The 23,675-nt window shown below is 39.0% G+C and overlaps 2 protein-coding genes across 4 annotated transcripts in view; one reads left to right on the forward strand and one right to left on the reverse strand.

Moving 5' to 3' along the window:
• The window catches only part of dscamb (Down syndrome cell adhesion molecule b), a 226,346-nt gene extending 221,473 nt beyond the window's left edge, over positions 1-4,873 (forward strand). For all 3 annotated transcript variants that reach the window (XM_048160359.1, XM_048160358.1, XM_048160360.1), the window contains one exon: positions 3,179-4,873. In XM_048160359.1, the coding sequence (XP_048016316.1) occupies positions 3,179-3,552 (374 nt within the window). In that variant the 3' untranslated portion in view covers positions 3,553-4,873. The remainder of the gene's footprint in view (positions 1-3,178) is intronic.
• Positions 4,874-21,951: 17,078 nt separating this feature from the next.
• The window catches only part of pcp4b (Purkinje cell protein 4b), a 37,882-nt gene continuing 36,158 nt past the window's right edge, over positions 21,952-23,675 (reverse strand). Inside the window, exon 3 of the mRNA XM_048161708.1 lies at positions 21,952-22,893. Within this exon, the coding sequence (XP_048017665.1) occupies positions 22,763-22,893 (131 nt within the window). The 3' untranslated portion in view covers positions 21,952-22,762. The remainder of the gene's footprint in view (positions 22,894-23,675) is intronic.

The following is a 23,675-nucleotide window of genomic DNA, read 5'->3' on the forward strand; positions in this document are numbered from 1 at the left end:
CGGAATCTTATTTTGAATTTAGAACATTCATTTAAAAACTAGTTTGTCCATCCATTTTCATTCTTATTTATCACATTGTGGAAAGCAAACCTGATCTTATTCTATTCCAAACCAATGCTATACTAACTTATTTTAAACCTAACCTGTCATATCCTACTCTAATTTCTCTTAACCTCTCCTATCCTCTCCTATCCTATTCTATCCAATCCTCTCCTATCCCATCCTCTTCTATCCAATCCTATCCTACCCTCTCCTATTCTATCCCATCCATCCCATCCTCTCCTCTCCTATTCTACGCTCTCCTATCCTATCCTACCCTATCCTATCCCCTCCTACCCTATCCCATCCTCTTCTATCCTCTCCTCTCCTATCCTATCCTATCCCATCCTCTCCTCTCCTATCCTATCCTCTCATATCCTATCCTCTCCTATCCTACCATACCCTACCCTACCCTACCCTCCTATCCTATCCTATCCTCTCCTACCCTACCCTACCCTAAACCTATTTTATCCAATCCAAAGACTTTCCAGTCATGTCCTGTACTTTCCTGTTGGATGGTGTTGACAGACCTTGAACCTGGAATCTTATTTTGAATTTAGAACATTCATTTAAAAACTAGTTCCTCCATCCATTTTTATTCTCATGTATCTCATTGTGGAAAGAAAACCTGATCCTATTCTATCCCAAACCTATCCTATCCTAACTTGTTTTAAACCTAACCTGTCATATCCTACTCTAACCTATCCATTCCTATCCCATCCTATCCTATCCTATCCCATCCCATCCCATTCCATCCTTTCTCTCCTCTCCTATTCTATTCTATCCTATCCTCTCCTATCCTATCCTATCCTATCCTATCCTATCTTATCCTACCCTACTCTCCTATCCTCTCCTCTCCTCTCCTATCCTATCCTATCCTATCCTAAACCTATTTTATCCAATCCAAAGACTATCCTGTCATGTCCTGTACCTTCCTGTTGGATGGTGTCAACAAACCTTGAACCCAGAATCTTATTTTGAATTTAGAACATTCATTTAAAAAATAGTTTGTCCATCCATTTTTATTCTCATTTATCACATTGTGGAAAGCAAACCTGATCTTATTCTATCCTAAACCAATCCTATCCTAACTTGTTTTAAACCTAACCTGTCATATCCTACTCTAATTTCTCTTATCCTCTCCTATCCTCTCCTATCCCATTCTATCCAATCCTCTCCTTTCCTCTCCTTTCCTCTCCTATCCCATCCTATCATATTCTATCCTATTCCATCCTCTCCTCTCCTATTCTGTCCTCTCCTATACTATCCTATCCTATCTTCATACCCTACCCTACCCTACCCTACTCTCCTATCCTCTCCTATCCTCTCCTCTCCTATCCTATCCTACCCTATCCTATCCTATTCTCTCCTATTCTGTCCTCTCCTATACTATCCTATCCTATCTTCATACCCTACCCTACCCTACCCTACTCTCCTATCCTCTCCTCTCCTATCCTATCCTATCCTACCCTATCCTATTCTATCCCATCCTCTCCTCTCCTATTCTACCCTCTCCTATCCTACCATACCATACCATAACATACCCTACCCTACCCTACCCTACTCTCCTATCTTATCCTATCCTATCCTAACCTAACCTAACCTATCCTATCCTATCCTAACCTAACCTAACCTATCCTATCCTATCCTATCCTATTCTCTCATATCCTATCCTGTCCCATCCCATCCTCTCCTCTCCTCTCCTATCCTACCCTACCTTACCCTACCCTACCCTCCTACCCTCTCCTCTCCTACCCTAAACCTATTTTAGCCAATCCAAAGACTGTCCAGTCATGTCCTGTACTTTCCTGTTGGATGGTGTCGACAGACCTTGAACCTGGAATCTTATTTTGAATTTAGAACATTAATTTAAAAACTAGTTCCTTCATCCATTTTTATTCATCTAATTTATCACACTGTGGAAAGCAAACCTGATCTTATTCTATCCCAAACCAATCCTATCCTATCCTAACCTATTTTAAACCTAATCTTTCATATCCTACTTTAACCTATCCTAATATATCTTATCCTATCTTAAACCTAACCTATCCTAACTTCCCCTAAATCAAATCTATCTGATCCTACACTATCCTGTTCTATCTTATCCTTTCCTACCGTAAACGTAACCTATTTTTATCATAACATATCTTGACCTAAGACAAACCTTCCCTATCCTATCATAAATCTACCCTATCCTATCCTGTACTGTCTTGTCCTTTCCTCTCCTTCCCTAAACTTAACCTATAGGTGCACGCTATATAATGTTTAGTGATGTTTTGTACATGCATCAACAGAAAAGAACATAGACTAAAGAGTAAACCTTACCTATCCTGTCCTGTCCTACCTTAAACCAAACCTTTCCTATCCTACCCTAAACCTAACTTATTCTATCATAACATCTTATCCTATCCTGTCCTGTCCTTGTCATTGATATAGCTTGAACCTGGCAGATTGTTTTGAAACCAGAACATTCCTTTAAAGACTATTTTCTACATCCATTTTTTTCTCATTTATCACATTGTGGAAAGCAAACCTAATCTTATTCTATCCCAAACCAATCCTATCCTATCCTAACTTATTTTAAACCTAACCTGTCATATCCTACTCTAACCTATCCTATCTTATCTTATCCTGCCCTAAACATAACCTATCCTATCTTACGCTAAAACAAACCTATTCTATCCTACACTATCCAGTTCTGTCCGATCCTTTCCTACCCTATTTTATCATACCACATCTTAACCTACCCTAAAAGAAACCTTCCCTATCCTATCGTAAATCTGCCTCATCCTATCATAACCCATAGATGCTCTATAAATAATGGTTAGTGACGTTGTGTGCATGCATCAACAGAAAACAACATGGACTAAAGGATAAACCTTACCTATCCTGTTCTGTCCTGTCCTGTTCTGTCCTACGTTAAACCAAACCTTTCCTATCCTACACTATACCTAACCTATTCTATCATAACACCTTATCTTTCCCTTTCCTATTCTGACTGAAATTATCCTATCCTGTCCTGTCATTAATGTAGCTTGAACCTGGCAGATTGTTTTGAACCCAGAATTTCCCCTTTAATGGAAAGCAAATCTGATCTTTGAGTAGTGCTCACACTTACATGACCCTGTCTGTCTTGTAGGAGGTGAACTGGTCCATCTTCCCCCTTACCTACGCATGGACTTCCTTTTGAACCGGGGGGCGGCCCCTTCAGGTCGCGAGGCCACAGGACAGACTTGTATGGACCCACAGAAGAGCCGATTGGCGAAGCGGCCAGCATTGCTGGCCCCCACACCCTCCGAGACCCCCTCGTCAGCCCTCTCTTCCTCCGGCCCCCCCAGCAGAGAGGCAGTACAGCAGTGGCAGCCGGGAACTGCCTCGACACTGCCACAGCGCGAGCCGGGCGACCTGGCCCAGGCCGCCAAACTCAGCAGCTCCCAGGAATCACTGCTAGACTCCAGAGGACACCTGAAACAAAGCAACAACCCCTACGCAAAGTCCTACACACTTGTATAACACAGGACTACAGCTACGGACCACGTTGCACTGTCACGCACACACACGAACGTGAGGACCTGCTGCAAAGACGAGCGCTTTTCTGATTCAGAGATGAGTCCTGTACATACATTCTGAATTCCTAAAGAAGTGGATAGTTTTCTTTGCATCTGTCTTTCTTTCTGTCTGTCTCACTCTCTCTGCTGTTTTTTTACACTTTCTTTCTTTCGCCCACCTTCTTCTTTTGCCCTCTTTTCTGACTAAGTTGGATTTTTTACGTAATCATTCATTTATTTTAAATACCACCGTTATGGAAGATTGCCAAAATTATTTATTTAAATTGACAGAGGAACTACTTTTGAATTTATATCAAGGATAATTCTATAGTCATTATTATTATATAAAAATAGAGAAAAATTATCAAAAAATGGTTTAAAAAGGCGGGGTGTGGTCAGCTCTGCAGGAAGACGTCGCTTTCTTTATCCATGACTCTGTTGTTTTGAGGTGTGATCGGCAATTTCATAGCTGTTTATCGCGGCGGTCTATCTGACGATCACAGAAGACATGGAGGAAGGACAACGAGTCCAACTTGGAGGACACTCGTCCACAGTTTCCACTCATCTCAGAATGTTGTGCTTTCTAAGGACTGCATGGGGACCTGAAAATAAAAAAATAAATTCCAAGAGATTTTTTTGTCACACTAAGGGATTATATAATGTTATAATATATGTTATGACATTATATGTTATAATATATGTTATAATATACGTATAAATATAAATATATATAAATATATACATACACATGAAGAGATCACTTTTATTTGTGGATAATACAGGGAGGAAAAAAAAGATTTGGTAAATAAAGTCCTTAGTCATGTTTGCACACATCTGGTTTGATTAGAAAATTGAAACTGTTGGGTTCTCTTGTCTTTTTTTCCTCTTTTGGAGCTTTTTGTGACTGCGTAACGGTAGTTTCATCTGATGAGCTGCAGAGCATGTGTGACGCAAAGAGAGAACCGTGGAAGAAACGTAAACGTCTATATGCAGTTTTCTCCAGCAGCTCCTTGAATGAATGGTATCTGATTCACCTGTTTGTAGATGGTGTGGCCTGTTTTGTGTAAGACACGCAACAAAGAGAAGATATTTTAATTGAGCAATATGACACTGGATTTACTAATAATTTCGTAATTCTTGGACATCTTGAAGTACTAACAGATATGAATGTATTCAGTAATGCATAATGAAAAATAAACCCGAAGATGATTGACAATAAAGAGACAAACTAATGACACAGTCTCTAAACTATAATTGAAAAACGTTTCTAAGGGTGAGAATAGTAAGAAAAAAAGAGAGAGAATGATGAAAAAACAGTGCACCATAGTTTTCTGATATCTAATGCTCTACTTCATGATTCGTTTTTGCCATTCATGTCTTCAGTTGTCAAGCCTGCCTTTCGAATGTCAGTCTAGACATCAGTTTAAATACGCTTGCCTTAAACACAAAGATCAATCGTATTGTAAAGATGACAATGTAAAATGACTGACTATATATAGGGTAAATTCAGGGTGATTGGGACACTTTTTTACTATTGAGATGACTTGGAAAAATTGTCCCAATCAACTTGAATTCACCCTATATATAATCAGAATTAGCTTAAGTCAGGATATAATGTCAGAATTCACAAAAATCTAGAGGGTCCAGTCCACAGGAAGTCAAGAGTATATTTATGCCCAGGTTATACCCTCAAACATCCATCCATGATCATAACCAACAGATGGCACTGCGATGTCTTTTGAAATGTTTTAAAAGAAACTCTGACTGCTGCCTGTAGGAGGAGCTCTTCGGTTTGTGTAGATTTCTCTACAGTCAGCTGAAAAACTAGCACATATGCAGCCAACCAACATATTCACTCACTCAAATTAAAGCAAATAAGATTTTTTTTTCTTTTAATTTTTTTTTCTAAAAACATGTGACATTAGGTTTATTTAATCATCACCTTCCAATAAATAGTCAAATGCCTCCTGAAAAAAGCAATAGGTCATGGTTACTCAGTCAAACAACATGAATGAGTCAAACTTAAAACTAAAATTTATATTCAGATATGTTTAATAATACATAATATCTGCCATTTGGACACCTCCAACTCAACTCCAAGAACTACAGTGAATTTACTAAAATAAATGAAGTGGTATTCGTTTGTTTTTCCCCCCTAGTTCTTTCTTTCAGTTGAAGTTGTATGGCAAAATCATCAAATAACAATGCTTACTAATAGTGTGGTAATGTGTAACAATAGTGTGACTTCAGAAATCTATCATTCAAACTGATCATATTTTGGATATTACACATGTATTAAATGCAGTACCATTTTAAATTTCCAGTTGCTATCCCATAGTAGAACCCTCTTAAAATTATGGAGGGAAAAAAACCTCCTGTGGTGGAGTTTCCATATGATGGTTAACACAAACTAAAGCATGATTATCTAAAATGATATATAAATAATTAAATAAATATGAACTATAACCAAAGGCTGTGTTATCTTGAACTCATAGCTGATGAAATATGGATGAAGACATTCACGATGAAGGCTGATGTTGTTAATACCTGATTTTTAACGGATATCTGACGATGGTGACAGTAGGGACAAACAAAACCTTATAAAAGATGTATTTTGAAAAAAATGAACGTAGTAGAAATCTTTCTTTAACAAAACACTATCATTAAAAGTTTGGAATTACTATGAAATGTTTATGTTTTTGTAAGATATTGATACTTTTATTCAGCAAGGAGATGCGTTACATTGTTGAAAAATCACAGTAAAAACATGTATAATGTTACAAATGACTATTTCTATTTCAAATAAATGTTATTCTTCAAACGTTCTGTTCATCAAAGAATCATCCACGTGCAGTAATGACAGCTGTATTCTCGAGTCTTCCCTTCTTCAGCTGAGCACCAGAGGCGTCTGTTTCTCAAACTAAAGACTCTGATGTTCTTGTTCTCTTGCTGTTGTGCACCTGGGCCATCCACTTCTCTATGTGCTGGTTAGATCCAGTTTGCTTTCTTCTTTCAAGACAATAGTGCATGGAATAACCTTCATCTCTCTCAAAAGAAAAATATACAGATGCGTTTCTTAGAAATTGGACTTAATCTTAATTTTAACATATTATGATATTTTTATTATTAATAATCATATGCAAGTTGTAGGACATTTTGTCTTGGGAATCTGTGGGATGATTAGTTGGAGTTATTACAGTTTTGAAGATGATATCACTCTTTTTTTCAAATATGCTCAGGAGGGTTTGTTATTATTTCATACATTTTTTGGCATGATTATCTTTAGGACAAATTAAATTTGTAATTTGCTAATGTATCATATGTAAGGCCAAATGTACTTGACTAGTCATGATTGTTTCGCTAAGCAGAAAGTCACTTTACCAGCTTCTTATAGCATCATATCCATCAGTACTGGATCACAGGACCGGTGAGCATTTGACTTGTCATTGCCTGTTAAAAGGACCAAATTGAAGGTGTACAGATCAAGCAATGTATTTAGTTTCAGCCAGCAGATAAGCTGTTAAAACTCTGATATCCTGTATTGTGCTGCTCATTGAGGCTGGGTAATTCAATCTATGTAAAGAAGTCTCATCTAATTCTTTTAATTTAAGGTTGTTCAAACCACTTAAACAGCTCTTCGAACAATATGCTAAACTACTGATAGGCTATGATTTGTCTTTATAGTTTGAATGGTGTCTTTCTAATTTATACAGTTTGTCTGAATATATGAATCATTCCTGCAGCTGTATGCGCTGCACTTACCATGAGAAAAAAATTTTTTTTCTTTAAAACCCAATAAGTTATGGTAACTAAAACCATTTGAGGAAACCAAGTGCTTTAAACCATTTCAGTTTTAAAACCAATAAGTATGAGTAATGTAAACTCATATACATTGTTAAATTCGTATATATTTTAGTGTTGGTTTAGTCAAACCCAACTTAAAGATTTTAAGTTTATTCTACTCATTCAGTTTGAATTCAGGTAACAAATCTAAGTCTTAACAACTATATAGCTACTTAAATGGTTTGAAGAAAAAGATTCTCTTAAATGGTTTAAGTTTATCAAACTCAAAGTTACATTTATTTTCCTTATACAGTCTGACGCAAAGCATGCTGGGAATTAGAAATCTGCTACAACTCAATCATATTAAGTTCAGCTTACTACAATCAAATTTTAAGTTCATGCAACTTTTTTCTATTAAGTACAATGAACTTTCATTATTATTTGAGTGAAACAAACTCATTTCATTTCATTTCACTGTTCTTTATTTGTTATTTATTTGTTTATTTGCAAGTTATTATTTGTTATTTCTGTTGACTGAAACCAATCATTTGTGAATTAATCATTCATTCTGTTGTTGTTGGGGTTTTTTTTACATTTCAGTTAATGTGAGTTGGCCGAGCAGGTGTGCAAAATTGTCTGAATCGATTCATTCATTCGGACTGCTCTCTCACCGAATAATCTGACGCGATGTCTCAGTCAGTCAGACAGTTTAGTTTACTGACACTATACTTTAGAAGACAGAGAACAAACATTGCTGGATGAAATGGATATTCAGCTACAAACAACTGAAACAAAAGGCTACATTTTGAAAGGTAACTTTGTGAAAATTCAGCTGCTGTGTCATAAGCGGGTATTCACGGAGTGTTTTTGTGTCCGCCCGCAATGTTCTTCTTTTTTTTTTTTTCCCTATGTAACATGCACTAGGTCACTACACCATTTCTTAGAATTTTGTCATTTTCATGAGTAATGGTGTGAAGGTGTTATAATTCACCAAACTTTATTAAATAGAAATGCAGTTTTTTACCTGGTGGAAGGAAGGAAGGGTGATCCATTTCATTAGAAGGGGGTGGGAGAATGTATGAAATGTGTGCAGTATGGTAAATGTGAGGGTTTTACACAGCATTCCAGTCTTGGTCCTTATTGAATAATATAATTGCACTGCTGCTTTATACTACATATATTTGGTATACCCCTTTCTTTGATCAGTGGTTTATTTCCTGGGTGCTGCACTCTTCAGGTTGCAGGAAACACTCTGAGGAGAGATTGTTCAACAGAATAGAGACAATTGTTGAAACACTGTTCCATTTTATGCTTGCAGCAGGCACCAAAAGAAGGCACTGGCGGTGTTTGTCCTTATTGGGGGTTGATCCAGTTGTGTGACCAGTGATCTGGGGACCCATTTGCAATTAGAACTCTGAGTCCACATCCTGTTATCCTAAAAGAGAAGAAGGTCAACTAAGCTGTTAACAGAATATTAAGAAAATGTCAGTGAATTGTGACTTTCAGAAAGTGATCAGCCACCTCATGGTTGTGTAACTGCTGAATTTGATGTTAACAATGGGGAAAATATGGACAGTCTTAGTACTGTTACAGGTATAGTGAGTACCCCCAAAACACCAGCTGGGAATATTGCAGGGATATGACAGTCAGCTAGTATGATTGAGCACAGGGCCACGGTTTCTACACTGTCCTCAATAGCAATACACAGACCAGCTGATGGTGTAGGTCAATGAGACAGAGCTGACCTCAGCCAAGGTCAGCCTTAGGATTTAAACGGGACATATAATGCCCCTTTTACAAGATGTAATATAAGTCTCTGGTGTCCCCAGAATGTGTCTGTTAAGTTTCAGCTCAAAATACCCCACAGATCATTTATTATAGCTTGTCAAATTTGCCCCATTTGGGTGTGAGCAAAAACACACTGTTTTGTGTGTGTGTCCCTTTAAATGCAAATGAACTGCTGCTCCCAGCCCCCTTTCCAGAAGAGGGCGGAGCTTTAACAGCTTGCGCTTCGGTTACTCAACAACAACAAAGCTGGAGAATCTCACGCAGCCAAAATGAGGATTGTCAGTAACGGTGTTCAGCCTTACATCGTTCAAACCGGAGTCAACACTGATGGAGAGACTCAGGAAGAAGTTACAACTTTTAGGACGTTTCTGAACGGTTAGTACAGGGGTCTCCAATCCTGCTCCTGGAGGGCCACTGTCCTGCGGAGTTTAGCTCCAACTTGCCTCGACACACCTGCTTGGAATTTTCTTGCCTATAGTAAGACCTTGATTAGCTAGTTCAGGTGTGTTTAATTAGGGTTGGAGCTAAACTCTGCAGGACAGTGGCCCTCCAGGAGCAGGATTGGAGACCTCTGGGTTAGTAGATAAATTCATGTAGTTGCTGTGGAGTTGATTCAATTCATCGACTAGCATGTACCGTCATGTTAATCTTTTGTGCAAATCCAGTGTTGAATTGACCCTCGTTTGTGAAGCAGTCCGGCGTAAAATGACAGCATGACAACAACACTCTACTACAACAACTCTTCCTCTTCTCTAAAGCAGCCGAATATGGCCTCACCCCCTTTGTTGCGTGTTCTCGGGGGCGAGGGTTTATGTAAATGTTGGGGTTTGTGATGTCACAAACCCTGGAAGAAGCTTGTTCTAGTCCCTACCAGACGTTTTTGTTTTAGTCCTTAAAAAGAGATTTCTGTAAAAGAAAATATCTCCTTTGCATTGAACTTTGAGCGTCGTAACTTTGCAGATGTTGTTTATGCTCAAACAGCAACATTACACACTAACTAAAGTTTAAAAAAGTTAAATTATAATCAAGGACCCCTTTAAAACAAACTCTAGTCGATCTAGTCAAAAAAATATGTCATGAAATAGGGTTACATGTTGGCTAAAGTTTTGCAAGCCCAAGCACTTAGGAATCTAACGCTGCCATGACCCCTCCACATTCAAGCACTATACGGCAGCATTATGACTGGTCAAAAATAAATCTGATTCTAAAGCAATAGATTATTAAGGAGCCACCCATTTCCGTGGTGATGACATAGATAGACCGAATGGCATGAAATGATGTAATTGTACATGACCAAAAAACTGTGTAGCATGTCTGAACAAGGTGCAGAGACAATGAACAGACTACTCAGGTGTGCTAAAGATATAGACCAAATTATGATTCACAACAGCCCATAAGAGAATATAAGCAGAGACCCTGATATTATCTATGGTAACAGCACTTAGGAGAGTCCATTTCAACGACAATTAGCAGATTTTTACTTAACTTTGCCAAGACAATCAGAAAACAGTCTTGACCACTGAATTAGATAAGGCCATTGATCAGAGACAAGGAAAAGGGTTGAGGATCCAAGTCATGAAGCAGCATTGATGTTTGTAAAGCACTGTTCTGAACCAGCCCTCTACTCTGCCTTTCAGAGTAAACCGGTTGAAAAAAGACTGTTGGAAACATTCAAGGCATGTTTTCATCTAAATTTAACAGAGCTCAGATTCAAAAGGAAGATCATTCTGGTAGAGCCCTGCATTTCAGCCTGAGGCCAACAGGGCCCGACTTATTTACACCCCTAGGGCCAGGCATCAGGCCTGTTTTGGGCTTCACCTTTTTTATATATATATTTAGACATTCATTAATTAAAAGAAACTATGAGATCTGCCTTGCAGGTGGAAACAGCATGAGACCATGTTACCACCATTGTCATGACTGGCTCGCACTGTGTTTAGTGTCCCTGCCAGCAGCAGTAGCAGCGAGCGTGCCTTCAGAGAAGCTGAAAGAGTTAGAAAAGGAGGACTGGATTAAAAGCTTCTCTGGCCAGGGCTAGGCTAGGGCCTAGATTTGAGGCCCGTGCAGGGCTTTAAATCCTGGTGCGTGGTGCATGCCTCAACAGTCAGCTTTCCTAGTTTCCCAAACATTTAACTCTCTGAGGTCTGAAAACGCGCCGGCGCGTTTTGCAGGTTTTTTTTTCACATTGCAGCAAAACAGACTTAAAATACTCCGTCATTTTTTGTCATAGAGACATAAGTAATATATCAATTGAAACTATAGAATATCTTCTTTTATTTGTATACACTCAGAGTAAAAACAAAATGTTGTGCTTTTTGTAAAATAAAGAAAACTAACATGATGCGTGATTTCTCCTCTCCCTCTGAACGAAGTCCAATCTGATAGTTCTCAGAAAATGAACTGTAACTTAGTGAATACTAATCACAGAAAAATTACACTTATGTCTAAAAAAGATGTCAGGTTTTAAATCATGTAAGTCAAATCGAAAACAAACCTTCTGTGTTTATGTAATCTGTATGAAAAGAGAGCCATGTCAGAAGTCCGTGATTCAGCTCATTATCCGCTAATGCGGCCACGCCCACGGAGGGAGCGCTATTCAGACGCAAATTCAGTCAATACATGCATTCATCGTCTCAATCGTGTATTTATTGTCTTGAAAAATGTTTATCTGGATGTAAAAGTCATGGTTAGGGAGCTCTAGAGGACATGCAGTTAGTTCCTGTTTTCTTTTCTTCTATAGATGAATTTTAGATGAGTTTTTGTTACTTTAGCGCCCTCCGGCTGCAGTATGAATTGGAAACTCCATTCATGGAATAGCCTCTTCTTCTTTTAGATGAATTTGTGGACTAAAAATGCACAGAGAGCGTCCTCCGACTTCAAGTATGAATTGAAAACACCAGCGCTCATAGTAATGACAATGAATATTAAATAAATATAACTCCTCTGTATAGAAAATTGACATAAGCATATGAGAATCCAATATTTCTCCAAATGTGCATGCTTTTAAACTAAAAGCCTATATTCAGACTCTTTGCATCACAGAAATACATTATATTTTAAAGTATAATATAAAACCATTACTTTATATTGTAATAATATTTTTCTGTATGTTTCATATATCATGATGAGCTTGAGACATCACAGAGGGTTTTTTTCACAGCCTACCTGACTGAAATGCCTCATTAATATGCAAGTCATTTCAGCTCATTACTATGCAATTCTTTTGTCTTCTCAGGTGAGAATGGCCCATTATTCAGTGGTGATTCACGCCTCCACGCATACTGTGTTTCTTGGCAAAAAGTGTCTTACAAAAACTAAATCAATATATTGTTTTATATGAAGGAGTAGGCAGCATAATTTTTACATAATTTTGAAGCAAAAACTCTAGTCTACAACCTCCAATACCCTAAAGTATTGTAAACACAGCTTTACTATACTTTTTTTGGCCTTATTTCAGTGACTTAAGTTTTTTGTTTTTTCAATAACCACGCATTAATGTTATTCCTTCAAAAACACAAACATGTACATACATGTTCCTCACATATTATTGTAGCCTAGTTTGTGCTGAATACAGTGTAATGACACTTTTTCCATTAATATGTTTATGAACAACTGAAAAAAGCACAAATGTCAGGGCATGTCAAAACTTCTCCAGGCCCCAAATCAGCCTCAGACTCCAGAGGGTTAACAGTGAGTAAGCTACAATGAATAGAGTGGTGTTCCTTCTAGAGGAATTGCTTTCCACTCAAGAGAAGAGCTGAGGGAAAGGGAAAAATCAACCATCAACATTCACTGTCCCTAATGATTTCCCATGCAAGGTGTGCAAAGACACACTACACAGTCACACTGTATTAGAGATGGCTTGTGTTTTAGTTGTCACAGACCTGGCCACAGGTGGTCCAGAGAGGAAACCAGCATGAAAACACACTCCTTCCAGGCCAATTCACAGTTTAAACTAACATGCCCATACCTCCTAATGGGTGTGAGGGCAAACCAGTAACTCCCCAAAACCCACAATCTTTGATTATCCATCCCGATCGGAGAGGCCCGCTAGCAGTAGAAATGTTGTACTGTATATCAGAGAGCTGTCAGCAATGACAGTCTCTTCTATAGTATGCGCCATTACTAGTGCAAGGTTCTAATAGATACTGGGTCCATGCCTTGCAACTCAAGTGAAGTAGCCGAACATAATTGGTGAAGGGGTTCTTATGAAGACCCCTGCTGTTTGGCTTTGGGAGTTTCTGTGAATGATTGCTTCGCCGACAAACTACGCCAATTTGCAATCCATTGTGTACACCTGACATGGTGTATCAGATGCTCCTTTAAAAGAGGATGCCATCTGAGCCAATTTGTTGGGTTTGGGGGGGGGGGGGGGTTTGAGCACTTCCAACACTGCAACAGTACATTACACATTCAGCCATGTACACAATGCTGGTACTGACTTTTACAGACATTAAAGGTGATTGAACGATTGAACATTGAACGTTTTTTTTACAAGATGTAATATAAGTCTGATTGTGTGATATAACCCCTGAATGTGTCTGTGAAGTTTCCGTTCAAAATACCCCATAGATTTTTTTTAATTATTTTTTTTTTAACTGCTTATTTTGGGGCATCATTAACTATGCACTGATTCATGCTGCGGCCCCTTTAATTCCTCATGCTCCCCACCCACGGAGCTTGCGCTTGCCTTAAACAGCATAAACAGCATAAAGTTCACACAGCTAATATAACTCTCAAAATGGATCTTTACAAAGTGTTCGTCATGCAACGTCTAATCGCGTAAATATGGTATTTATTTGGATGTTTACATTTGATTCTGAATGAGTTTGATAGTGCTCCGTGGCTAAAGCTAACATTACACACTGTTGGAGAGATTTATAAAGAATGAAGATGTTTATGAATTATACAGACTGCAAGTGTTTAAAAATGAAAATAGCAACGGCTCTTGTCTCTGTGAATATAGTAATAAACAATGGTAACTTTAACCACATTTAACAGTACATTAGCAACATGCTAATGAAACATTTAGAAAGACAATTTACAAATATCACTAAAAATAACATGATGCCATGGATCATGTCAATTATCATTGCTCCATCTGCCATTTTTCGCTGTTGTTTTTGCTTGCTTACCTAGTCTGATGATTCAGCTGTGCACAGATCCAGACGTTAATACTGGCTTGTGTAATGTCTTGAATGGCTGCCATATGCAAATATTGGGGTCATATATATAAATGATCCCGACTGTTACATATTTACAGATTTATATAAGAAGGAGGAAACAATGGAGTTTGAGACTCACTGTATGTCATTTCCATGTACTGAACTCTTGTTATTTAACTATGCCAAGATAAATTAAATTTTTAATTCTAGGGCACCTTTAAGATTGTTATTTCCTGTGCTCTTAGTACCTGGATAATTTCCTTAATTCCTTTCTAAATCCTTCACCACACAAATGTGAATATGAATTAAATGTTGTAATGTAAATGCAAAATGGCAGTGCCTGTGCTCATAGTACCTGGTTACATAGATGACATGATTGTAGGATCGAATGCCATAAAGCACGTGATGCAACATCTAAAAACAAAAAAAAAGAGTGGTATTGGTGCAACTTTTCTCAATCTGCCACAGATGACCCAGAAGGACTCTTGATGGACCTGTTAGCCAATGTAGATTGCTGGCGAAGGAAAGGAAGTACCAGAGGGTTGTTGCAGTAACTCTAAAACGGTGTATTACCTTGGCCTCTTGACATAAGCACTTGATGTAGGGAAAATTGAAAGACCATGTCCAAATCTACTCCAAGAAATATACTAGTTGCATGCACAGTGTGTGCCCCATGGGGAGACAAATGGATTCCAATGAAGGTAGTCAATTTAGTCAGATCACACTTTTATGATTAGGTGTTATGGTTTGCCCTTGCCTAGCATTAGAAGATCTAGAACTAACTTGTGATAACGTAAGAAAAAAAAACCTTGGAAGAAACCAGGCTTAGTCAAGGGACCAGTCCTCCTCTGGCCTAGATGAATAAACACAGGGGATTTTAATTATAAAAACTGTGATAATATGTTATGACTATGCTAGGTTAAAGAGGTAAAACTTTAATCTAGATTTAAACTGAAAGAGTCTGTCTGCCTCCCGAACAACACTAGGAAGACTTTTCCAGAGTTAGGGTGCTCAATAGGAAAAGAATCTACTGCCCACAGTTGATTTTGATATTCTAGGTATTATCAACTGGCCAGAATTTTGAGATCGTAGTGGACATGAAGGAATATAATGCGATAAGAGCTAACTCAAGTACAAACCATTAAGGGATTTATAAGTAATCTGCAAGATTTTTAAATTTATTCAATGTTTAATAGGGAACCAAAGCAGTGTAGACAGAACCAGGCTAATGTGATCTTGGCTGTAAGAACCAAAGGAGCTGGAAGAACCAGCTGGAGTTTGTTTATTGTGCCTGCAGGGTAACCATCTAGTAATGCATTACAATAATCTTGTCTTGAGGTCACGAGTGCATGAATGAACTTTTCTGCATTTGACATTAAGTGCATATGTCGTAATTTAGAGATATTTTTAAGATGGAAAAATATGTTTTTAAAAATGCTATAAATGTGTCTTTCAAATGAAAGATTGCTATCAAATAGCACGTCTATCAAATAAAGTCACCTTTATTTATACAGTGCTTTATACAATACAGGTTGTTTTAAAGCAGATATTGAAGTAGAAATATGCGGTTTTACAAATGACCCTGTCCCTTTCAAAAGAACGATTGTTATCAAATATCACACACAATTGTTCTTATCTGACGACGAAGCTTTGAGAGAGCATCCATCAAGAATTAGACAGTATTCCAGGTTATAACGTACTGAAGTTTTTTTAATCCTAAAATTAAAACCTCTGTTTTTTTTCTGAATTTTGTTGTATAAAATTACTAGTCATCCAATTTTTTATATCAACTATGTATTCCATAAGTTTTGTGAATCAGTATGTTTCATCAGCTCTCAAAGGAATATAAAGCTAAGTATCATCAGTGTAAGAGTGAAATATAGCATCATGTTTCCTAATGATTTCCCCCAAGGGTAGCACGTAAAGGTTAAAAAACCAATGGTCCTTATACTGAGCCTTGAGGTACTCCATACTGAATCGAAGTCACCTCTTCATTTACTGCTACAAATTAATAATGGTCAGTAAGTATGATTGAACCATGCCATTGCAGTTCCACTAATGTCAATGTAATTTTCGAGCCTATCCAAAAGAATGTTGTGCTCAATAGTATCTGTGGCGACCAGGGCGGGCGAGAGCCGTGAGGGAACGGCGCGAGGCCGGTGACGCAAGTGATAACGAGCATCATCTGGGAGGCGCACCGGCCTTGAGTCTCTCACGGAGGAGCTCCGGGAGCATAAAAGGAGGAGCGACGACCGTGAAGGACAAGAGAGGACCAGGCCTGGATATTATTTTATGTTTTATTATGTTTGTGTGGCCGGCAGACGTCCGCGAGGGTCTGCCGGCATTACTTTCGTTTTGTATTTGTTTATTTATATATTAAAGTTTTGTTTGAACGTTCGCCGGTTCCCGCCTCCTTCTTCCCGTACATACGAACTGTGTTACATTGGTGCCGAAACCTGGGAGGAAGGGAGGGACATGCTGTCGGAGAGCCCTCGCTGCTGAGGGGGATCGCGGTGCTGCGGAGTTCGGGCAGCGCGGGAGTGAAGACCGCGAGAGGCTGCCCGAGGCGGTGGTGCTGGAGCCTTGTGAAAGGTGGGACGGAGACCCGGATGCCGTGCTCCTGGGACGAGGTGGGGTGGCTGCCGTCCAGGAGGGAGCGGAGGGGTCGCCGCCGTCCGCCGTGGGCCGGAGCCTGCTGCCGTCCGCCATGAAGGGGAGGAGCAGGGGACGGGGACTCGCTGCCGGCTGCCCTCAACCGGAGGAGCCATCGCCGGCCGCCAGGAGGCGGTCGAGGATCGGGCCGTCCACTGAGCGTCCAGTGCCACCGCATGGCACCGCAAGGAAGAGCCTCCAGGCTGGCTGAGGACCGAGCGGCAGCGTGTCTGGGAACCGGACCCAGATTTTTTTTTTTTTCTTTCTTTTTCCTCTCTCCCCTCTCTCGTCCTGTCGCTCCCCTTGCTTCCGTCTCCTTTCTCTCGTCTCGTCTGTCCTTACCCCCAGGTGCTGCGGCCGCCGAGACAGGCCCCGGCCTGCGAGGGGCGATGGGGGTATGTGGCGACCAGGGCGGGCGAGAGCCGTGAGGGAACGGCGCGAGGCGCACCGGCCTTGAGTCTCTCACGGAGGAGCTCCGGGAGCATAAAAGGAGGAGCGACGACCGTGAAGGACGAGAGAGGACCAGGCCTGGATATTATTTTATGTTTTATTATGTTTGTGTACTTTAGTTTTGTATTTGTTTATTTATATATTAAAGTTTTGTTTGAATGTTTGCAGGTTCCCGCCTCCTTCTTCCCATACATACGAACTGTGTTACAGTATCAAAGGCAGTTTTAATATTAAACGCAGAAGTGTAAATGTCAGTACCAAGTCATACAAATTGCTCGAGCCAGAAGATTGGGCATCAGACTGTCAAATGTCATTGGAAAATTTTAAAGAGGTTTTTCTGCGACACTATAGTTTTGGCCCACCCTGACTTCAGTAAGCCATTTCTTGCATCCATTGATGTTAATGATGAACTCAAAACAAGACCAATTGCAAATCCATGAGCCGCTCTCAAGCCTGAAACCCATCATATCAGTTAGAATTCTTTGCACTTAAATAGGCAGTGTGTGATAAGTTTCCTGATTGGTTAAAGGGGGCTCCCTTCACAGTACTAAACAATAATAATCCATTGACATACATAATGGCTAAGCCCAAACTAGACGCTTGCGAGCAATGGTGGGTCTTGAAGTTAGCACCTTTTGACTTTGATCTGAAGTACATTCCAGGATCACATAACATTCCAGCAGATCTCCTGAGTCATGAGCCATTTGCAAAAGAGGTCAGGGTAACCAAACAATCTGAACTTGCTGAGGCTAATTGATCTTGATCTTGATTGATCTATTGATCTTGATTGGCCAACTGATCTATTGATCTTGATGAGGCCAATAAGTGTAAACATTGAAATACAGATGAAGACCATAAAATTGTTAACAAACCCATGAAAAAAAACTTTATATCTATCAAATAATGTAAATAACATCCTTATCCTGTTAGTTATATCAATAGTTTGCCATGGTGACACAAATGGCACCATTACTTGAGAATAACCCAAATGTCCCACAAATGCAAGTACAACTGACTTGTTGGGATGGTTCAGGCAAAAATAAAAATCTTGTTGAACCAGGCAACAAGGCGAATCACATGAGCTTTGAATCTGTTCATTATGAATTCATAATGCATTCAAGCTATTTGTCAATTCTCAAGAGCAACATGATTGTGAGTATGAGAGTAGAGTCAGATAAGAAGTAAGAAGGGAAGAGTTGAAAGCTATTATAGAATCCAGCCTGGGATTCCTGATTACCAGTGTGCATTGCCAGTTGTCCCAATGCTAAAGCCATATGGTGTTTGGTCAGTCCACCCTTCCAGTGTTTACTACTGAAGATATAAGGAAGAAACAACAATGATGCATTATGGGTAATCTACTTCTGCAAGAGAAAAAGTTGGCCATCACGGTGAGAAGGTTCACAAGATAGCTCAGATGCTCCGTATGTTAAAGCATTAGGAGAAGTTGAAGATCTAAGGACAAACTTGGAAAAGAGAAGGTATCTTCTATAGTACATAGCTTTCTGAAGTCTACAGTCCTAACAGGGAACTCGTGATAATGTAGGCCACCAGGGCCAGAGTAGAACCGTCCAGTTCCCCACTGATTTTTGTAACACAGAGAGTTGCATGGATAATGAGAAAGTATGCAAGCACTGCAAGCGTTGTGTTCTTTGCAAGACACCAGACCAGATACTACCTTTGGAATTAATCAAGCTTGTAAACCATTGGAACTGGTATGCATTGATTTTTGGTCTGCTGAGGGGAGGAATGGAGACAATGTGGATTTACTCATTCTCACAGACCATTTTACCAAACTGACACATGCATTCCCTTGCTCTATTCATTATTCTGTGTGTACAGGTTTCCTCTTAGAATCCACTCAGACCAAGGAGCAAATCTTTGAGAGTACGCTCATATCTGAGCTGCAGAAAAGTATCAGAAGTAAAGAAATCTCATACCACCCCCTACCATCCTATGGGAAATGGCCAAAAAGAAAGTTTCAACAGAACTTACCTTTATTTATATAGTGTTTTATACAATACAGATTGTTTCAAAGCAGCTTTACAGTGATACGGGAATATGATTCAATGATGCAAACAGTTCATTTTGGCTGTACAGCAGCTCTAAAAGAAAATAGTGTTGTTGTTAAGCTGAAGTCAGTTCAGTGTTGATTCAGTTCCATTCCATTACTTCTGTTGGCCAATTGTAGGGAATGGGCAAGAGGGTAACTGGCACTGACACTGGAAATCTAGGTGGAGTGAACTCAATCAATCAGAAGACACTTTGAGCAACACGACTGCATCAGGCTGCACCCTAAGCACTATTAGTGATTCACGTGACTGTTTAAGGTAATGCTCAAGAGAGTAGTCTGGAGAGTGACACAAGGGAGAAAGATAACAGAATAAAACAAAAGGGGGTACCTTGCATACACAATCTGGTAGAATGATGAAGCCAGTTAGGATGACTGAATCCATGAATATGCTGTTGACTGAACACAGGAAAAAAGAGATGCTCTCCACCTTAGTTGAAATTTGAACCGTGATGCAATATGATCTTACAAGAAGGGACATGAGAATGCATTTAAAAGGGATTAAATACAGTTTGTAAGAAAAGTGTGAAAAGGGGGAAAATTATTTAACTGATATGTACATATATGTATATGGCATTAATCTACCTGGCAGATTAATCGGCAGTCTTCACATATGACTTCACTTCATGGTTTTAAGGTCATGTAAAGAAAAATTTGACCCCTTAAAAACTTTTTGATGTTTGATGTTTTGAAAGTTTGATGAAATTGGGAAGGGGGAATATAAACGAGTGAAACTGCTATAATTCCCCAGTTTTCCCCCATTTTTTCCCCCTTTTTTAACCTAGCGCAGAGAGATAGGGATTATCCATTTCTGCAGAAGGGGGTGAGAGTACGCATGTATGAAATTTATGCAGTATGGAGTGTTTTACACAGCACCCCAGTCTTGGTGCTTAGAGAATACTATAATTGCACTACTGCTTAAAATGGCATATATTTGGTTAGAAAGATGTTTCATGTTCTTTTGTGTTGACGATTTGGTATACTTATTTTGATCAGTGGTATATTCCCGAGGTGCTGCACTCTTTAGCCTGTGGGAAGCACCCTGAGGAGAGTTTGTTAAACAGAGAACAGAGATGATTGATGTAACACTGTGCCATTTTATGCTTGCAAAAAAAAAAAAAAAAAACCTCTGTATGTACCTAAAGATGAAATCTTACAGATGCTCCTAATTATTTTGCATTAAGCAGAAATGTTTTTCATGATAATGATAATTTTATCAGAAGAGACCTGTGACCTACCAGTTGAGTTCACTTAGGGTAACATTGGTTATCTTCTGTTTGTGGGAGTTGGAGTGAGATAATATTTTAGACTTCATCATGTCTGGATAGAACATACAGTAGTACAACACCTCCAGCAAAAATCTTTTTCCAAATCTGCACCATGTTCTTGGGCCCAGTGGTGGCAAGACAGGTGTTTTGGTCCATTGAGAGCCTTGGGCTACAGCCAGAAGAGCTTTATCTATTGCAATACACACTTTTCAGGGAAAACATACAAGCATATGGTTTTTTTCTAGCATATTAAACACCAAGAATGTTTTTTCTTGCTCGTTCCCTACCATCAGCCCCGCTAATGGTGTTATTTTCCCATGCTAGGCCTTTACATTTTTCTGAGGGTGTATCTTCATGGATCTCTCCTCAGTACAGAGGCTCAGGAGGTGTGTGTGTGTGTGTGTGTGTGTGTGTGTGTGTGTGTGTGTGTGTGTGTGTGTGTGTGTGTGTACAGATGAGGAAATCTGGGCTCAAGTACACTAGAGGATTCAGTGTAAATAATATATTACTCGGTACAATGTGTGACCTTCACAGGATATGAAGGGTAGGTGCTCTATTCTTTCAAATAGTGCTTTTGCATAGAATTTGCTGAGGGAAGATGGTTCATAGCTAGCACTGTCAGCCATTTTGACTCTGATATCAGTATAAAACATGCAAATGAAAGACTGAGTTGTTTAAAAAAGGTTTTATGGACCTTTGGATTAAATTGAATTTGTCTTTGCGTAGATGAAATGAGAACCTGAATGAATTATTTTGAAAAAGTGCAGTTCTCAGATGTCATATTTTTAAAAGTCTCATTAATAAGTGAACATTACTGATTAAAATGACTTAGATCAATGCAGCATAATAAATGGCAGAAGCAGGTGCCTCCATTATTTGCACAAGAGAACAACAGGAAAAGAATACCTTAGTTAATTGGGAACATCTTGACATATACAGTAATGTTCCAAAAGCTGTAAAGCAGCAGATTATAGACCTTAATTGGAAAATGATGTCAATGTAAATGTGGTAAAGTGAGTTTAGAAGTTGATCTTGATGAGGCCAATATAAGTGTAAACATTGAAATACAGATGAAGACCATAAAATTGCTAACAAACACTGATGTTCACCTGTTTATCGCATTACATTATCTTTAATTCTAAATAAGGATCCTGCTTTAAGATTGGGTTTAATTAAAAGACAATACAGTATTTAGTTCCAGAGACTCAAGGATTTTTATTAATAGTTTCTTGTTTCATTCAGACTGAGTTGAGATAAGAGTTGAGGTGAGATAGAAATGATTGAGTGTTTGGTTGGCTAATGTTTGGAAGAAAATGGAAGAAAGGAAGAAGGAAGAAAATGAACAGAAATGTTATGATATGCCACAGCAAACTAGACAATCAAACACTCGCTCTCAAGTCATTTTATCCAGCATGGAATTCAACAGAGAAATGAATCAATAAAGAGTACTGAGCACACAGTGAGGATTCGGGAAGATAAGCTGGAAATTATTCAACAATATGGCTTTCAAAAGACGAGTTATTTTTAAACTCCACTGGGATGAGAATGTATGCTAAAGCATTCATCAGATGAAGACTAATGGTGTGAAACAAAAATAAAGTTCTGCTCTATATTTATGTACATGTAATGCTCAGTATTTAACAAATGGTTTCTGACTAAAATCAATTTCGTAAGCAGCTCACAATGAAAACATATTGTGCTTTCACAAATAAGGAACAGGCTGGCAATCCAGCTCTTTGAGTTACAATAGAAAATCATGCATCAGTAGTAAGACAGATATTCTTGGCTAGAATGGAGAATAAAGCTGGAACCAAAATGAATATAAACTATGGAATTCACAGTTACAGCAGTAAAATAACAGGTTAGATCAGTGATGGACAGATTACGACCTTGATTTCCCATCCCCCTCCCTTGAGTCCATATAGAACGGATTCGATTACATGCAACATCAAACCATGCTGTCCTGATGGGGCCGTACGGACAGAGAAAGTCCACTGGCAACTACGACTTGTCATCAGTTTTCTTCTTCTGGAACTTCCTGAACTGCGATTGAATAGCGACCGCTGCCTTCTCGGTTTCAGGGGCTTCCATATCAATGTCAAAGTCCTCAGGGACGTCTTTCTTAGATGCATCTGGGCATAGAAAAATAAGTGATTGCATGAGACTTTAGAGCACTTTAATAATGACATAATGTAAACTTCTAAATATAATCAAACACTATGATGCAGGTGATGAAATACGAGATTAGAATTCAATTTTTATGTAAATGCTATCGAACTGATTCAGTGTGTATGCACTGTATTGGCGACAATGATCTGACTAAGCAGCTCAAGATAAGACAAATTCCACACACAATGTCAAATGGCACAATTCTTTTATAATACTTTCTAGGCAATACAGCTCCTATTTACCTGAACGGAGAAAGACAAAAATATCCAAGACTGTTGGCTGTTTGCTTAAGTTTTGATATTTCATAAGTTTTCATATTTCAAACAAACAAAAAAATATTACAACTGTGTAGTACTTTTATCATGGAATAATGTTTCATCTTATAAATACTAAACAGATATTTTGCATTTTAACTCAGTTTTGTGTAAAATGACCTTTCACAGTCATTATATCACCCACCCACCCAATCCATCCAATCCATCCATCCACCCACCCATCCATCCATCCATCCATCCATCCATCCATCCATCCATCCATCCATCCATCCATCAAACCAATTGTACTGTGTGGGGTAATGGGATTTTAACTCAGTTTTGTGTAAAAATGACCTTTCACAGTCATTATATCACCCACCCACCCACCCACCCACTCCATCCAATCCATCCATCCATCCATCCATCCACCCACCCACCCACCCACCCAATCCATCCATCCATCCATCCATCCATCCACCCACCCACCCATC

Source organism: Megalobrama amblycephala, linkage group LG16 (assembly GCF_018812025.1).
Source record: "Megalobrama amblycephala isolate DHTTF-2021 linkage group LG16, ASM1881202v1, whole genome shotgun sequence".
Classification (NCBI taxonomy): Eukaryota; Metazoa; Chordata; class Actinopteri; order Cypriniformes; family Xenocyprididae; genus Megalobrama; species Megalobrama amblycephala.